The following is a 14,625-nucleotide window of genomic DNA, read 5'->3' as shown; positions in this document are numbered from 1 at the left end:
TACACACAGACTGATATATTTAAAATGTTTATTTCTTTTCATTTTGATGATTATAACTTACAACTAAGGAAAATCCCAATTTCAGTATCTCAGAAAATTAGAATTATATATTCTAATTATTATAAAGTTAATATAAGTTAATATAAGGTTTTTTCTAACTTGCTTTCCAAGACGGTTATTTTAACATATGGTATATGTATTTGTCAGCACAAGAGCAAAATGAGGCAAATTCGGTGTTCAAACGTTTTGAGAAGCCTCTCTCTGTGCGAGAGAAAATATTGTTCACCAGTTGATGGCGCCATGGTGTTTCAAATGTGACACAAAAGCAGTTGGTTTGGGATGTTAGACACAATTGATGTATAAAATAATTAACAAATGAGGGGAATAGCTAAGACATCGTTTGTAAGGGTTTATTCATTTTTCCTTGATGAAACATAACTACTAAAAAGAAAACAGATTTTTTTCCATTTAAAAAGCAGGTAGCCCTTTAAAATCTAAACAAAAAAATAATAATATGAGGAAAAAAATAATCAGACAGTCTTACCAACACAATCTATATTCAGCATTTCTGAATGTTCAGTCTAAATCCTTTAACTTTACTAGCACAGGACATATTCTGCTACATTGTCTAGTCCTCAGTCCACAATCATAGCACTTAACAGTGTGTGGCATGCAGACAGAACCCCTTCCTGCTGTTTTATAACACTAGCCTGGCTGTTTCTCAATCGCTTAATCTTAAACTACATGCTAAGCTTATTGAACACTAACATTTATACACAAAGACAAAAATGATGCTCAAGTATCGTTACAAAGATCTGCTTGTACTCACTCATGTAGTTATGTACAATAGGTACATCAGTGCAATTTACCCCTGAATGATTTTGGTTTTGCCAATTAAAGCATGCAGCTCCATTAAACAGAAATAGGTTCTTTATGATTAAAAAAATGACCCAAGTTGCTAACTTATTTATGTTTCCTTCTGCTGACTGAAGTTCTTAGCTCTTTTGAGTCATGTAAGATGTGTACAAGTGCATAGATGGCTGTCAGAGTTGCATTTGCGAGGAATGAGGTTGAATTTCTAGCACAATTTTTAGCACACTCTGAGAATATTATGTCTTATGAACTTTTTCTGTCATGGGAAGCATTCGGGGTGGGTTCGCACCCTCTAGGACCATCAATTTTCTCAGTCTAATGAATTTCCACCTGCGTGCCAAAGCTCCACAGTTTATTACCTCAGAACAGAGTAGGAGACAGAATAGGTGTAGCAGTGCGACAGCTCCAGCTGTGAATCAAGACTTCCACACAGCCAGCCAATCAATCAATCGTGATGACTACCAGCACGTCTACAGAAGCTTCTCTATTAGTTCATTTGAAGTTTGTGCCAAATGTCACTACACTAGCAGAGAGTAACTTAGAAAAAACTAACATGCAGACTGCAGTGCACTGCAGTAAAGAATGTAAGCCTCCTCTGCATCCTGGTTCAGCAGAAATCTTCAGGTTTAGGGAAGCCCCATGGGACCTGTTGGCTTTATCACAACTTCTTGCAGCTTCTAGAGTGCCACTGATTGTACATGCTTGCTGAAATCTGCACAACACCTCTCTATCCTGCCAGTGGAAGACATTATTTTGTGCCTCATTTCTTCAGTCATTTATATTTAGGAGGTAGGATGTTTAACATTTTTACTAGATTTGGCATATGGTGAGAAAATTGCAATGCAATGATACTGTATATACTAGGCAGGCTGGGATATACCTATCTTGGCTAATGTGCTAAGAAGTTTGTAAAGAAATAAGACAGCATGATTTATTGAAGTCCAAGATAACAGCTAAGGATCTCCAGGCATCTCTTGGCTTTGTTCATACATCCACCATTTAACAACACGTTGAGCTGGAGAGGTGTCTATGGAAGGGCAGCTCATCGGTAAGAATGCTGGTGCCTATTTTAAGGACAAATTTCCTAACTTTCATAATGGTAATTTCCTAACTTTCATAATGCAGTCGCACAACGCCACATCTAGGACAACTCACCAGTAAATAGTTAATCTAATCACACCAAATAGCAAATGTTCTCTTCAAGAAGTAACAAAGTGGCATCACTGAGTTAAAAGTTTTGTGTTTGAAAAAAACAGAGCAAATGTATAGAGAAAGGGGCAATCTATTTCACCAGTGTGTACTCTCATAGAAAACAATGTGAATTGTATGTGTGTGTGTGTGTGGCACTTGTTGTTCAGTGTGCAACCCCCTTTAGATTATGGATAAAACCCTTTAGCTATTAAAAAAAGCTGTTCCAACCAAAAAAAATTGTCCCAATCACATTTTTGGAATACTTACATACACTTTTGCAGAGTCTGTCTAAAGTGGCCCATTTAATTATTACAAATGTAATGGGAGAAAGGTGAAGTTTCTGTTTGTGGTTTATGAAGAAAAATGCTGTGGCAGGATCTTATTAATGTCCTGAAGCAGTTTTGCAAAAGGAAAATTGGCCAAAGAGTAACAGGACAGGGATTTTTTTGAAGCCAGTGCTTCTGAAAGTAATCTAAAGATTAACATATTGCATGATAAAGAGGAAGTTTCTAAAAATGTTTAAAAATATATTATCTCATTTGTATTTAACTGATACGATAATGTGGGGAAAGATCAGATCATATTTTAGGTCAAATTTGAGGATCACAACAGATAACTCCAACAGGTTCATAAACCTTTGCTCATCATAATTCCTGAACCCTTAGTTCATCCTTCATAAAAGCATTAAAAACCATCACACCGGAATACACACTCACTGCATCTGAGTTTAAATCTGAGCAGGAAGGGGAGACAAATTATACAATCTTACTCCGACCATGTCGGACTTTGGTAAGATGACAAAAAAAATAAATAAAAACGTATCTGATTCCATTTTTCCGTTATTCACTGGAGGAAAGTGAAATTAGTAGTACCTAAGGTAATCCATCAGATGAATGCATCAGTTACAGAGGCCCCTAGGTGGTAATATTCCAGCCATTTTGATTGAGTTTGTCCCACAGCTTCATTCTCGCGGTACAGAAAAGTTAACTTTCAGTACTGACTTAGGACCAGTTAAAATCAGATAATTATGATAAATAATTATCAATTAAAAAAAAGGCTACATATCTGTCACATGACATTACAGCGGTTCCTGTGCAATGCCCCTTGCAGACGGAGAGAGGTGTGGTTTGGACGCAGTCCTCGGGCCACGGCTATTCCCAGGAGCTCTTTGAAGAGCAGAAGCACATGCCAGTTATACTTAGCGGAGCACTCGACATAACCACACTTCCATGTTTTCTTCACCAGTACAGACACGGCCCTGCGCTGGGTGAACCGATGCCGCTGAAGATCCCGTTTACTGCCCACCACCAGGATGGGCACTTCACAACTGCTGCCCACTCTTACGGAAAGACACAGAAAAGTGAGTGAGAAGAGCAATAAAAAAGAGGTTGAAGAGGGAATTAGCAAGTGAAACCAAGCAACCACATGAGAATCGATCTGTTTCTTACATGACATTTATTCTGTCCATAACATTGGTTCATGTTTGAACACTAATATCTTCAGCAAACATGCACAGACACACACACAAACATGAAAAGCACCTCAGCGTCTTGACACACTCTGAAGGCACCGAGCTCATAATGTGTGCTGGAGAATGCATGATGTGTGTCCTTTCTCAGTGCTTGAGTGTCCTTGAAGGCCACACAGGCACATAAAGAATAAAGAATGGAAGTGTTTCATGTTCAGGGTGCTTCAAAGGCAAGTGTGTGTGTGTGTGTGTGTGTGTGTACCCACTCAACCATATTTTGGGGACAAATTTGTACCCAAAAGTAAGCTAAACCTGACAAAATCTCCAAAAACCTCCCTTTGGGGACCTCCTCATTTGTAAAACGGGTATAAAAATGTTTTTTTGTAAAAATGCATAATGTTTTGTGTTAGGGGTAGTTTTATGTGTAGGGTTGGTGTAGGGCAACAGAATATACAGTTTGTACAGTATAAAAACCATTACGCCTATGTACTGTAATGTCCCCATTTAGAATGCTAAGTAAACCTGTGTGTGTTTGTGTGTGTGTGCATTTTGCTAAACTGAAAAAAAGTGCAATGAATTTAATTGGCAATTTACTCTTGCACATGGAGCTCAAATTAAAATGCAAGATTTCACTTATCTGCTTAGAAAAAAACTGAATCACAGCCTGGATGAATATATGTAGCTATTAATTAAACCAATTAATATAGTATTGAGTATCTTTACATAATAGTAAATTACTAAGGGTTTCATTCATACACAAAGTACACACAAATATTTAAAACCTTTCATTTAACACATCATCTTTAATTGAGGACCCAAGGGAATTCCTTATTATTAATTTTTAATATAAAAAGCATATACCACTCATTAATAATCTGTTAAAAATTGAGGATTTACAAAGAAAAGAATGTGCACAGGTAATAACATCACAAAAGATGTTGATAGTCTGTCAAAGAGACCCCCATGCCATTGGGTTTAATAAGCCTACCAATCCCTCATGTCTGTGGCTGGGTGCTTGTCTCATGTTTTACACTGATTTATTCCCTTTTCATAGTTCATCTGTGCTTCCTGTCTACCCTCTTAAACCTTTCAAGCTCTTGTTAAGTCAAAGAACCTCTGTGAAATCTTCTTTTATGACACCCATGTGAATTGAGCTTACATTCAGTATTCTACCACATCAAACATCTCCATCTGATCTTTATGTATTTAACTGAATCCCTAAAAACTACATTAAAAAAACATTAAAATCTTATTGTCTAAAAGACCGCAGTTTCACTGAGGTGTTCTCATAGCAGTGAGAATGTGAACAGCATTTGTAAAACAGAGGTGCGACACTGTGGGTGGGGAACAGGGCTAAAGGTGGAGACTGCAGATCATTTTCTGTCATTCATTCAGTTCACATAAGACTTTTATGCAAATGCACGATGCTGCACACAATCTATGGTGCACAAGACCTGCACATGCAAAAGGATTTTCTCCCTGGCATCTATTATATTCTTATCAGCTGTAGTGGACTGTGACACTGTCTATGCTCTGTAACTGTCACTCATGCATATTCTCAAATGGCACCTCATTATCTCAGCATCAGCTGGGGAAACAAGGGCCAAGTGTTATTAAAAACATCGAAACCAACCAGTAGTTTGTCACTGCAGCTGATACAAAATCGGTTTCAATGACCACAGATGGTCCTATTCTAAGAATAATAGAAGGACAGTCAAACATATTAGATCTATCATAGCAAGATAATCATTCTTATTCTTTGAGGTGGGTCATTTCAGGTTCTGAATGAGTTCTGTTATCTTACCGGTTATCCATAATTTGCTGACGGATCATCTTGACATACTCAAAGCTCTCCACGCAGCAGATGTCATAAACCAGAATGTAGGCGTTTGCGCTGCGGACCCCTCTACATCGCTCATCCAGCCACTCCTGATAGAAGAAAAAAAAAAACAGACAAAGCAGGCAATTACTTGTTTATCTGTGATGATAGGAGGCCAATGTACAATTAATCAAAAATAAAATGTTATTACAACAATCCACAATGTTGCATTTTGGCTGTAGTTAAGTTATGCACAGAAACATTTAAGGTCAAGAAACCATGTTTGTCATAAAACAAGTGCAGCCTAGACATGGCATGTACTTTACATATTTAAGAAAAAAGACTACACTACAACTTTGAAAAAAATTATGTATTTGCAAACATTACATTTTTATACAACCAAAATAAAATGTGCAAATAATGTGATCATAATATTTTTCTAAGGTTTTTATATAAAAAATAAAATAAAGTGTTGCAGAAATATGGCAAAAGTTTAGTTTAGCTTTTTAAATGTATCATATAGGATCATATAAACATTTAACTAATGAAGAATTATTTCTCCAGTGGTGATCAGGGCCCATATAACTGAATGTATCATTTTAATTGCAGGAAAGACACAAACAAGTAAGGAAAATAATGCAATTTACTGTATGTGAAATCATACTTCTTTGTTACACATTTTTTTAGAGTGGGGCAGAATATAAGGTTACAGCCATTATATAGTAATGATTTACCTCCAGTAATTACCCACAATGCTGAATGGGGGACATCTGAAAGAGGCAGCCGTGACACACTGACCTCATCTGCTCTCTCTCTCTCTCTCTCTCTCTCTCTCTCTCCTTCCCTTCCAATCTTCTCAACAGAGCTCTTAGGATATGAACTGAATATCAATTCCAATATTCATTCCTCTTTGGATGTAGTAGATCATGTCAAACCAATACCATGACATTAGATAATTAAATTATTTGATAAATGACATAGGTTGCATAAATGATTTGATCAGAACTCTCTTTTTCAGAAAACATTTGGATGTTATGCTTCAGAGTGGTTATTGTACGAAAATAAATGTTCATTATGCTGTTTTGCTCTTATTGTCAAGTATTAAATTGTTTTACGTATATATATATATACGTATATACAATATATATATATTTTACGTATATACAATATATAAATTGTTTTTACGTATATATATAAAAAGATAGACGATATAATGAAAAATAAATAATTGGAAAAATGATTTGAAAAAATCAATTCAAACATGAGATCAGTAATCTTATGACATGACAACAGGCTTCTGTGCAAAAAGTTGTTCAGTCAGGAGCAGTGAGAGGTTTTTTTTCTTTGAAATGACTGAAAGCACAGATCCAATATACTGAAACACTTGTGTTGTATGCGTTCACAGAACTAACCACAGCACATCCCTAATAACTAAACTCTATCAGAATCAGTGACTGAACTAGACAGAGCTTGACTGTGGTGAAATTCCAGTAGATTTGTTGTTTAATTGCCATATTGATTGTGATCTACATTTGTGTGTTTGCTGGGGACAGAAGAAAGATCGAGTCAAATTGAAGCCATTCGTCACAAGCGGATCTTGCTTGTAAAGAAAATCGATGTCTACTTTAGCAAAGACAGTGGTTGCACATTCATCTTGACAGAGGAATAATTACCTCCATCCTCTACCGATGTTAGAAAAGCAGTTGACTGCTAATATTTTACACTCAGAGATGACCACTCTGATTTCACACTGAGATTCACTTGTGCACGCTTGCACGTTAGTGTGATAATGAAAGCAATCAGGTGTGCAAAGAAATGCACTGACATATTGTAGATCATAACAGATATGGGAGGAAGGATATTTAAAGGGATAGTTCACTCAAAAATGAAATGATATCATTATTTACTGTACCTGCCCTCAAGTCATTCCAAACCTGTATCACTACCTTTCTTCTGTGGAACACAAAACAAGGTGTGAGGAATGATGGGTCTGAAACTGCAGAAGGACTTCACTTTCTCTTATTATATAGACAGAAAAACACTTCTTAAGGCACATTTTTATGTGAGTGATCACTTTTTTTACTCTCACCACAGGCAGTCTGTGTGTTTGGGTTTAAACCAGTCCATAGATGGTGAACAAGTCTCTGTCTTTTTTTCCCATCTCTCTTTTGCTTTTGTCCTTTTTTAATTTTCTGCACATCACAAGCAGACGCCTTGCCCTCCATCTCCACCGGGGATTCTTACGGTTCTCAGACCTTATTAAGCACAAACTCAACATTCTATGAGATTTGATGGAGTTCTAGCTCAGTGATCATTGCTAGATTGAAGCAATTATCTGTATCGGGGCATTGAGCATTAACTATGGCACTAGAGCGCAAGACTAATTCCTTTCAATTAAACCTGAGCCTCAAAGATTTCTGTCTCGTCTGCTGAGCACTGTTCTTACATAAATGCTCCCTCGGTGTGCCTGTTAGATATTTTAGATGCGCTACCATCCCCAAGAAAAACTAAAAATAGAAGCTTCTCTCTCTCTTTCTCCCCTTGTCAAGCCTCAGTTCTGTTCTTCCCTGTGAGTGTGAGGTAGAGAGAGGACACATTCAGATTCACTTTCATCATAATTCAACATTTTCCTCTGAGCAAGGAAGGTATCCACTTTAAACAAAAATCTTTGGAACTTTGGAAGATGTCCACCAGAAATTGCTGAATGAGTAAGCTGTGCTGCTGAAAGCTGACAAGTGAGTTTGCAAATAAATGTGATCTATTCCAAGCATACAGTATGTTTTTTGTTATCCTGAAATGGACAGCTGGGACAGATACTATTGTTAGGCTAAAACAGGAGCAGCAAGGCACGTCGATTCAGGACCACATGGAGCTCCATCAGTTTGATAATTAATTGATAGTTCTATCTATTAAACAGATTAGAATTTTTTTTATTTTAAAATAGAATAATTTTTTTAAACATATAAAATGTATGCTGCAGCTCCCAGGGAGCAGTGCCTTGCTCAAGGGCACCTAAGCCGTGATACTGCCAGCCCGGTACTCAAACCCACAACCCTAGGGTTATGGGTTGTACTCTCTAACCACTAGGCCACAACTTCACCATATAGCAGTTGGCTGAATTTTTCTCTCTAAGCCACCTGTTTACTCATTACTGACGGCAAAACAAAATCATACTTTCAGCACAACATTCATTCATCTACTAAACAGTCAGGTGCTAGTGGTGCCAAAAAAGCACTAATTCAGATAGCATGTCTTAGTTAAATGATTACATGTCAGGCAACTAAACTGCTTGTTCACTATGCATCTTTATTTCTGGCTCAATCCCTGACAATTGATAGTATAATTACTAAACTATATTTCTTCATTTTATGCTGAGGTCCACAGCTAGATTTATTTTGTTGGTTTCTTTTTACTACTCACTGACACTGTGATGTATGACAATGCATCCTAAATTAGACAGTACAGTTTTTAGGCATAAAAAACAATAATGAGAACATCTGTCCTTGAGACATCCCCGTTGTGAACTTTTAAAGACAGATGAAATTAATGTTGTCTCGAGAAGAGTCACTCCCTAGAATATTTCATTCCATCTTTATGTACTATTGTGTGTGTGTGTGTGTGTGTGTGTGTGTGTGGAACACTTTTTGAAAGATCGGATAAAAAGCTGTGCATGAGTGAGTTTATGCAGCAAATGTGTGTGAATCTCATCTGGTTAGACAATTATCACTTATTGATAATAAGTGATAGACTGATCCGGTTATTTTGTAAATAACAAAATTATCCTTTACATAACAAATCACCATTATTCAGGGGATTGAAAGAGATGGAGTAGTTCAAAGAAAAAAACGAGGGCCATATAAAAAGAAGGAAAGAATATAAGATTCGATGTCAATGAAGAGTATTTCCAAAATGTAAGTTGGCAGTGTGACATTGGCAAAGGCATTGAGTGACAAACCAGAGCTGAATGAAAAGAGACCCTACAGCCACTGAGAATGTGTTGTGTGACTCGTGTCAGGCCACAGAGCAGGAAAATTGAAACTCAAAGTTAATATTCCTCAACTTCACTGGTAAAAGAACAACCAAAAGTGGCACGAGCACATTTTCTCCTCAGCTAGAGGTGAGAAACATAGTTCAGGAGGAAGTGCATGGCTCTGGGCAAAGTGAATTCTATCCCATTCTGAGGACCATTACATGATCAAGCAACTGCTGTAGAAGCGGGGGAACGTCTCAATGAGATCTCTGTTGTCATAACTGAGAGAGAACAAGAGCGAGAAAGAGAGAGAGGCTGGCAGTAACAGGAAATCCTGAATCATGCTGGCTTTTGATCTGCTCCATCTGCCATGGCCTCATGCGAACAAACTGCGACATTCAGTCACCAAAGTTGCCAAGCAGTCAAAGATTATTATTCACAGTTGTCTATACAATGAATATCAGTGGGTGTTCGGTGATACTATTGCATTTTGCGTTCCAGTATACAGAGATATAGGACATATTTCACTGAACCATGATGCATTAGGGGAGGACTTAGAATTTTTAGCTTACAGAACTTTTAGCTTGGAATATGAAAGTATAAGTAAGCAGTGTTGAAACATTTGAAATGTTGTCTACATTCATTGTCATTGTTTTTTATATATTTTAAGAGGAAATTGTTGTAAAAAAATAAATAAATAAAATTTTCGCAAACGTCAAAATTTCATGTTTAATTCAATGTCACTGCCATTTTATTTTAATTAATTAATTGTGAAATTGAGTTAAAACTTGTTTTGAATGTAGCCGTAGTTACGTAGCTAGCATAAAAAATGTATATAAATTAAAAATTACATTTACATTACATTATACATTTAATGTATTCTAATATAATTTAATATAAAATAAAATAGAATAAAATAATAAAGCAATGAATATTTCTATGAATTTTAGTCTAATTTTAGTCTTATATAATCTAAAAGCTTTTATTAATTTATTATTATCTGGGTTTAAGCTAATTCAGTTGCTTTTTATATCTATGAATTTGCTAATGGTTAAAATAATTTATACTTTCATGTCTACAACTGTTTAATATTGTTTAAAACTGTTTACTTTTGACCATTTGAGTTTATTTATTTGTTGTTTATTTTTATTTCTTAAATGTCTGCATATAACACTACACTTGCACCTGTCAAAAGAAGCCAAAAGCATTTGAATACAGATGTATCCACACACACACCTCCTTTATGTGCTCCAGCCTGCCATGATCAGGCTTTTAGCTGCAGCGTGCTCAGGCTCAATTAGATTACAGTGTCTTAATGTGCTCTGAGCTCTGAAAGCAATGCCCCCTCCATACCTCAGCACAGCATGTTCATGATTTTTACAATCCATTTTGCTGACGTGACATCAGAACCACTAACACCTCTCTGATTCCCCATGGGGACGTCATGACACCACCATAATGAGCACTTTTTTTATTTCTCCATTCCTGACACTCGTCTCCATTCTGTCTCATTGTGTTTTCACTGGTGCCAACACTCTACTTCTTATTGGTTAATAAAGAACCCGGCAACAATCAACCGAATCATGTGTTGCCGAGACGACCTTGGTGGTCTTTATCTTGGGTGGGTCTTCAAGATGCAAAGTGGTCACGATGCAGGGAATTTACTCTGAAATACTGCCAGGGAAAATAAGTCGAGAAAATGGCTCACCATCCAACATTTTAAACAGAACAAATGATTTTACACTCTGCAAACCTCTCAGTCTTTCAGATGCTGACAAACCTAAAGGGAGTTTGGGAGAATTTAGCTGAATTTTTGTCAGCCTTAAATCTTAAAAAGGTCAAAAGTGAATTACATCCCATTCCTTCAAAGGCAGTGTTGTGGGGTTTTAGCCGTTTGCTCTGAAGAGACCACAGATCCCTCCTTGGCCATGTCTCGCATGTAAATGCCCTGAGTGTATTAGGAGGCGAGCAGAAATTACTTGTAAGGATTTGTAAGGATCTAGAATTGTACTACCCTGGCATAGTAGCACTACTTGGATTTATTGCTTCTGCTAGAATTAGTCTGATTTGTAAATGGCTTTGGATGAGTCAAAATGAATACCATTAAATCTAATGTGAATTTTGAGAGAGCAAATGCATTATGTTTACCTTGTTATAAAGATCATCTACCTTCCTGGAGTGTTTATTTTTTTACTCCATTGAAACCCACGAAACGGCTAATAAGCTTTTTGTGTTGGCGTGAATATTACAGACAGTTAACTACATGCAGGATAAGAACTAAACCTGTGACAGAGGTAGATCTCTGTGCAATACACTGCAAGTATTTCATGCAGCAGTTGACTAATATGTGGTTGGTTTAAACAGAAAGCTCATGTGATGCCAAAACACCTGAAGATAATTTGTTCAAATTGCTAACTAAATATGATGTGTCTTTTGCCACTTTTTTAACAAAACAGATGTTCTGGGGTCCTGGATTATTCCAGAACAATGGAAATTTGAGGATCTTCCCACAAGAATAATTGGAGGGGTACTTTAAATGCTAAGACAAATTAAGAGGAAGAGGAAGCCTAATAGTGTGTTTGTGACAGAGAGAGAGAGAGAGAGACAGATGAGGGGGAGATAGAGAAAAGAGAGTGAGAGGTGGGGGAGGACAGAGGGGGAGAGAAATAAATATTTGCCAGCTTTCTTATGCTCAGTTCAAGCCATGTCGCCATAGCAACTACTCCAAATCAGATCTATTTCGTAGAGGAAAGCCCCTCTCCCTCTGAAGCAATAAACTATCGTTCCTCAGGAATCTCGCTCTATTAATGGATCTGTTCAAGATTCAGTTCGATTTAGCAGTAATGAAGAAAGTTCACAAGAACAAAAGGACACTATGTTTTTACCAAGACTGGAAAAGTGTGAATTTGAATAATGACATCCCAGAGACAGCTTGGTTGTGCAAGGTCAAACTGATGGATTAAGAAATAACATTCCATTAAAATATTAGACTCCTGATAATGCCGTACAATATAAGGCTACAGTGGACACTAACATTATAAAGTGCCTTATTTTTGACAGGAAATTTTCAATAATTAAATTAGTATTAATAAATTCAATTATGAAAAATGTTCACTGTAAAATGTTCACCTTAACTTACATTTCCTTCATTAATACTGACAAATGTATGATGTGATGTAATGATAGAACTTATAATGCAAGAACATTAAAATTGCTGCATTTAATAAGACAATATATTTCTTTGTAAAATGTATTATAGGAAAATATCAGGTCACCGAAGCCCGGACCTTATTATGTTCAAAATAAAATTTGTTCTCTGAAATGAATTACTAATTTGCTGTTTGACACTATGAGTGTATTCATGTAGAACTCAATTAAGACAGTTTGCAAGAATATTTAGCATCCGTGGCATGAAAATGATGACGAATGATGACGTGGTATGAAAACGATGAAAATGGCGCAGCGAGAAGCTGGCGGAGTGAACGAGGCTCGGGAGAGAGTTGTGAGTGAGGGCGCGGGTGCAGAGCCGGCTATTATACGCATCTTTGGACTTGTCTTTTCCACTTAGTTTGACACTTTGGAAAGTTAATAAAGTGAGAAGTTGCAGTTAATTTTTTTTTCTTTGTTTGTCATAACTGTATATCTGGCAACACTGTGGTGCTTAAACTGGCAGCAATCAAAAAAAAAAAAAAAAACACAATCAGGTTATTACTGAAAGGATACCACATTCGGTAAGGCAAACGCAAAAATCATCATGATATTATCTATCAGACATTATCAGTGCCATCAAGAACAGTAGCATTTAATAGTACACAGACCTGCAGAGCAATTAGGTTACAGAATGAAATGAAATATGCAAACACTAGCCATCAAGAAGTCTATGCTGTTTCATTCAGTAGGCTAAAGTCATGCTAAAAACATTCATAAGAGCACTAGATAAAGTTATCATCAATATAGCAATGGTAATTAATGAAAACAATAACAGCATTATGTATTTTTGCATGAATAATAAACAACTGATCAAATGATCCACCCCTTACCTATAGTTTACTTTATACAGTAAAATATATTGTTTCATCTGTTATATACATTAGAGAGTTTATTCTACATTTGATGTGCTTTAAATAACGTATCATTATTAGTAGTAGTATTATTGTACTCTGATGCATTGCTACACGAACAACATGCACGCACGAGCGCTTTACAGTTCTACTGTAGCCTACCTGACTCGGGCTTGATGGAAAGGAGGAAATTGGCGGGACATCCAAAATCTTCAGGTCGTACATAACACCGTTAAGAATGACCGAGGGTCTGTACATGTATCTAGTTTGGGTGGGGGTGTAGGTCTCGGAGAAGTCATTGTAAATGAACTGGCGGATGATAGAAGTTTTCCCGACTCCAGGCGCTCCGATGACGGCGATGCTCAGCGTCTCGACCATCCCGCGCCGATCAGGACTGACCACCGCTGCCGGTTGAGACGCTTGGAAAACTGCTCAACAAATCAAAACAATAATATGAATTGTTACCATGCGCCTTTTTGTGCTTAAATTCGCTCTGACGATGAAAACACTCTTCGCGGATGTTTAAATAAATAAGAGTTCGTACAGAGGACTATTGTCTTCTGATATATTTCGTTATCTCTTTTGGTGAAGTATACCGTTAGTATTATCAGTCAATGAATGGATCAACAAACCAACTTCATTCACTGCGGCGGTTGCGCTGTCTTTTCTGCATTCCATTGGAGAACAGTCCTCGATGCTCCAGCCCACAGTATTCCGAAACCTGTCATTTTCCAACAGCATCCATCCGGCAGCTCTAGGAATAACGTGTGCTCTTGGGTCTCGAGGTTACCATTGGCCCGTTCTCCTCGTAACCTCGCATACCTTCCCACATCATCTCAGCAGTGCGTGCCGCGCGAGCGCAAGAGTGCTCGCTTCACCGTGCACCTCACCGCAAGCCAAATGCAGTCGGCGCAAAGGTCCATCGTTAAACTCAGTGAGACTGTTGGTGGCGTGTATTCGCACAGACCTCTCGTCGTCGCTGAAGCTACACATGAAGCAGTCAGTAGCCTACCCTCCTCTGTGGTACTATGCGCTGCTGCTCCGCGCGCACTAATGTGATTCAACTTGACGCGCGCGCATTGTTTATTAGGCTTGCGCCAATGTTTACTGGCTATAAACAATTACGTCATATCGAGAAATTACTTGCATCATTGGAGGTGAAAATGTAGCTTTCGACTATCTAGCTCAAACAGGAATGATGAGTGTTGCTTGTTTAGTAATATATAAAAAAAAAGCGCAATTG

The 14,625-nt window shown here is 37.4% G+C and overlaps 1 protein-coding gene across 2 annotated transcripts; it reads right to left on the bottom strand.

The window, feature by feature from the left end:
- Positions 1 to 249: 249 nt before the first annotated feature.
- Positions 250 to 14,422, bottom strand: LOC113091419 (ras-like protein family member 10B). Of its 2 annotated transcripts, none has more exons than XM_026256934.1 (4): positions 14,015 to 14,422; positions 13,545 to 13,810; positions 5,337 to 5,461; positions 250 to 3,403 (listed from the first exon to the last, which is right to left on the bottom strand). In XM_026256934.1, exons 1-4 carry the CDS (start codon positions 14,121 to 14,123, stop codon positions 3,133 to 3,135), a joined length of 771 nt encoding a protein of 256 aa, XP_026112719.1. In that variant the 5' UTR covers positions 14,124 to 14,422; the 3' UTR covers positions 250 to 3,132. The 2 variants fall into 2 exon arrangements, with proteins under 2 accessions (XP_026112719.1, XP_026112721.1); XM_026256936.1 differs by having other exon boundaries at positions 14,019 to 14,422.
- Between the last annotated feature and the right edge of the window lie 203 nt (positions 14,423 to 14,625).

Source organism: Carassius auratus, unplaced genomic scaffold (assembly GCF_003368295.1).
Source record: "Carassius auratus strain Wakin unplaced genomic scaffold, ASM336829v1 scaf_tig00214183_4049273_7079891, whole genome shotgun sequence".
Taxonomy (NCBI): Eukaryota; Metazoa; Chordata; class Actinopteri; order Cypriniformes; family Cyprinidae; genus Carassius; species Carassius auratus.
The sequence above is the reverse complement of the archived record's forward strand: the minus strand, read 5'-3'. Positions and strand labels throughout refer to the sequence as shown.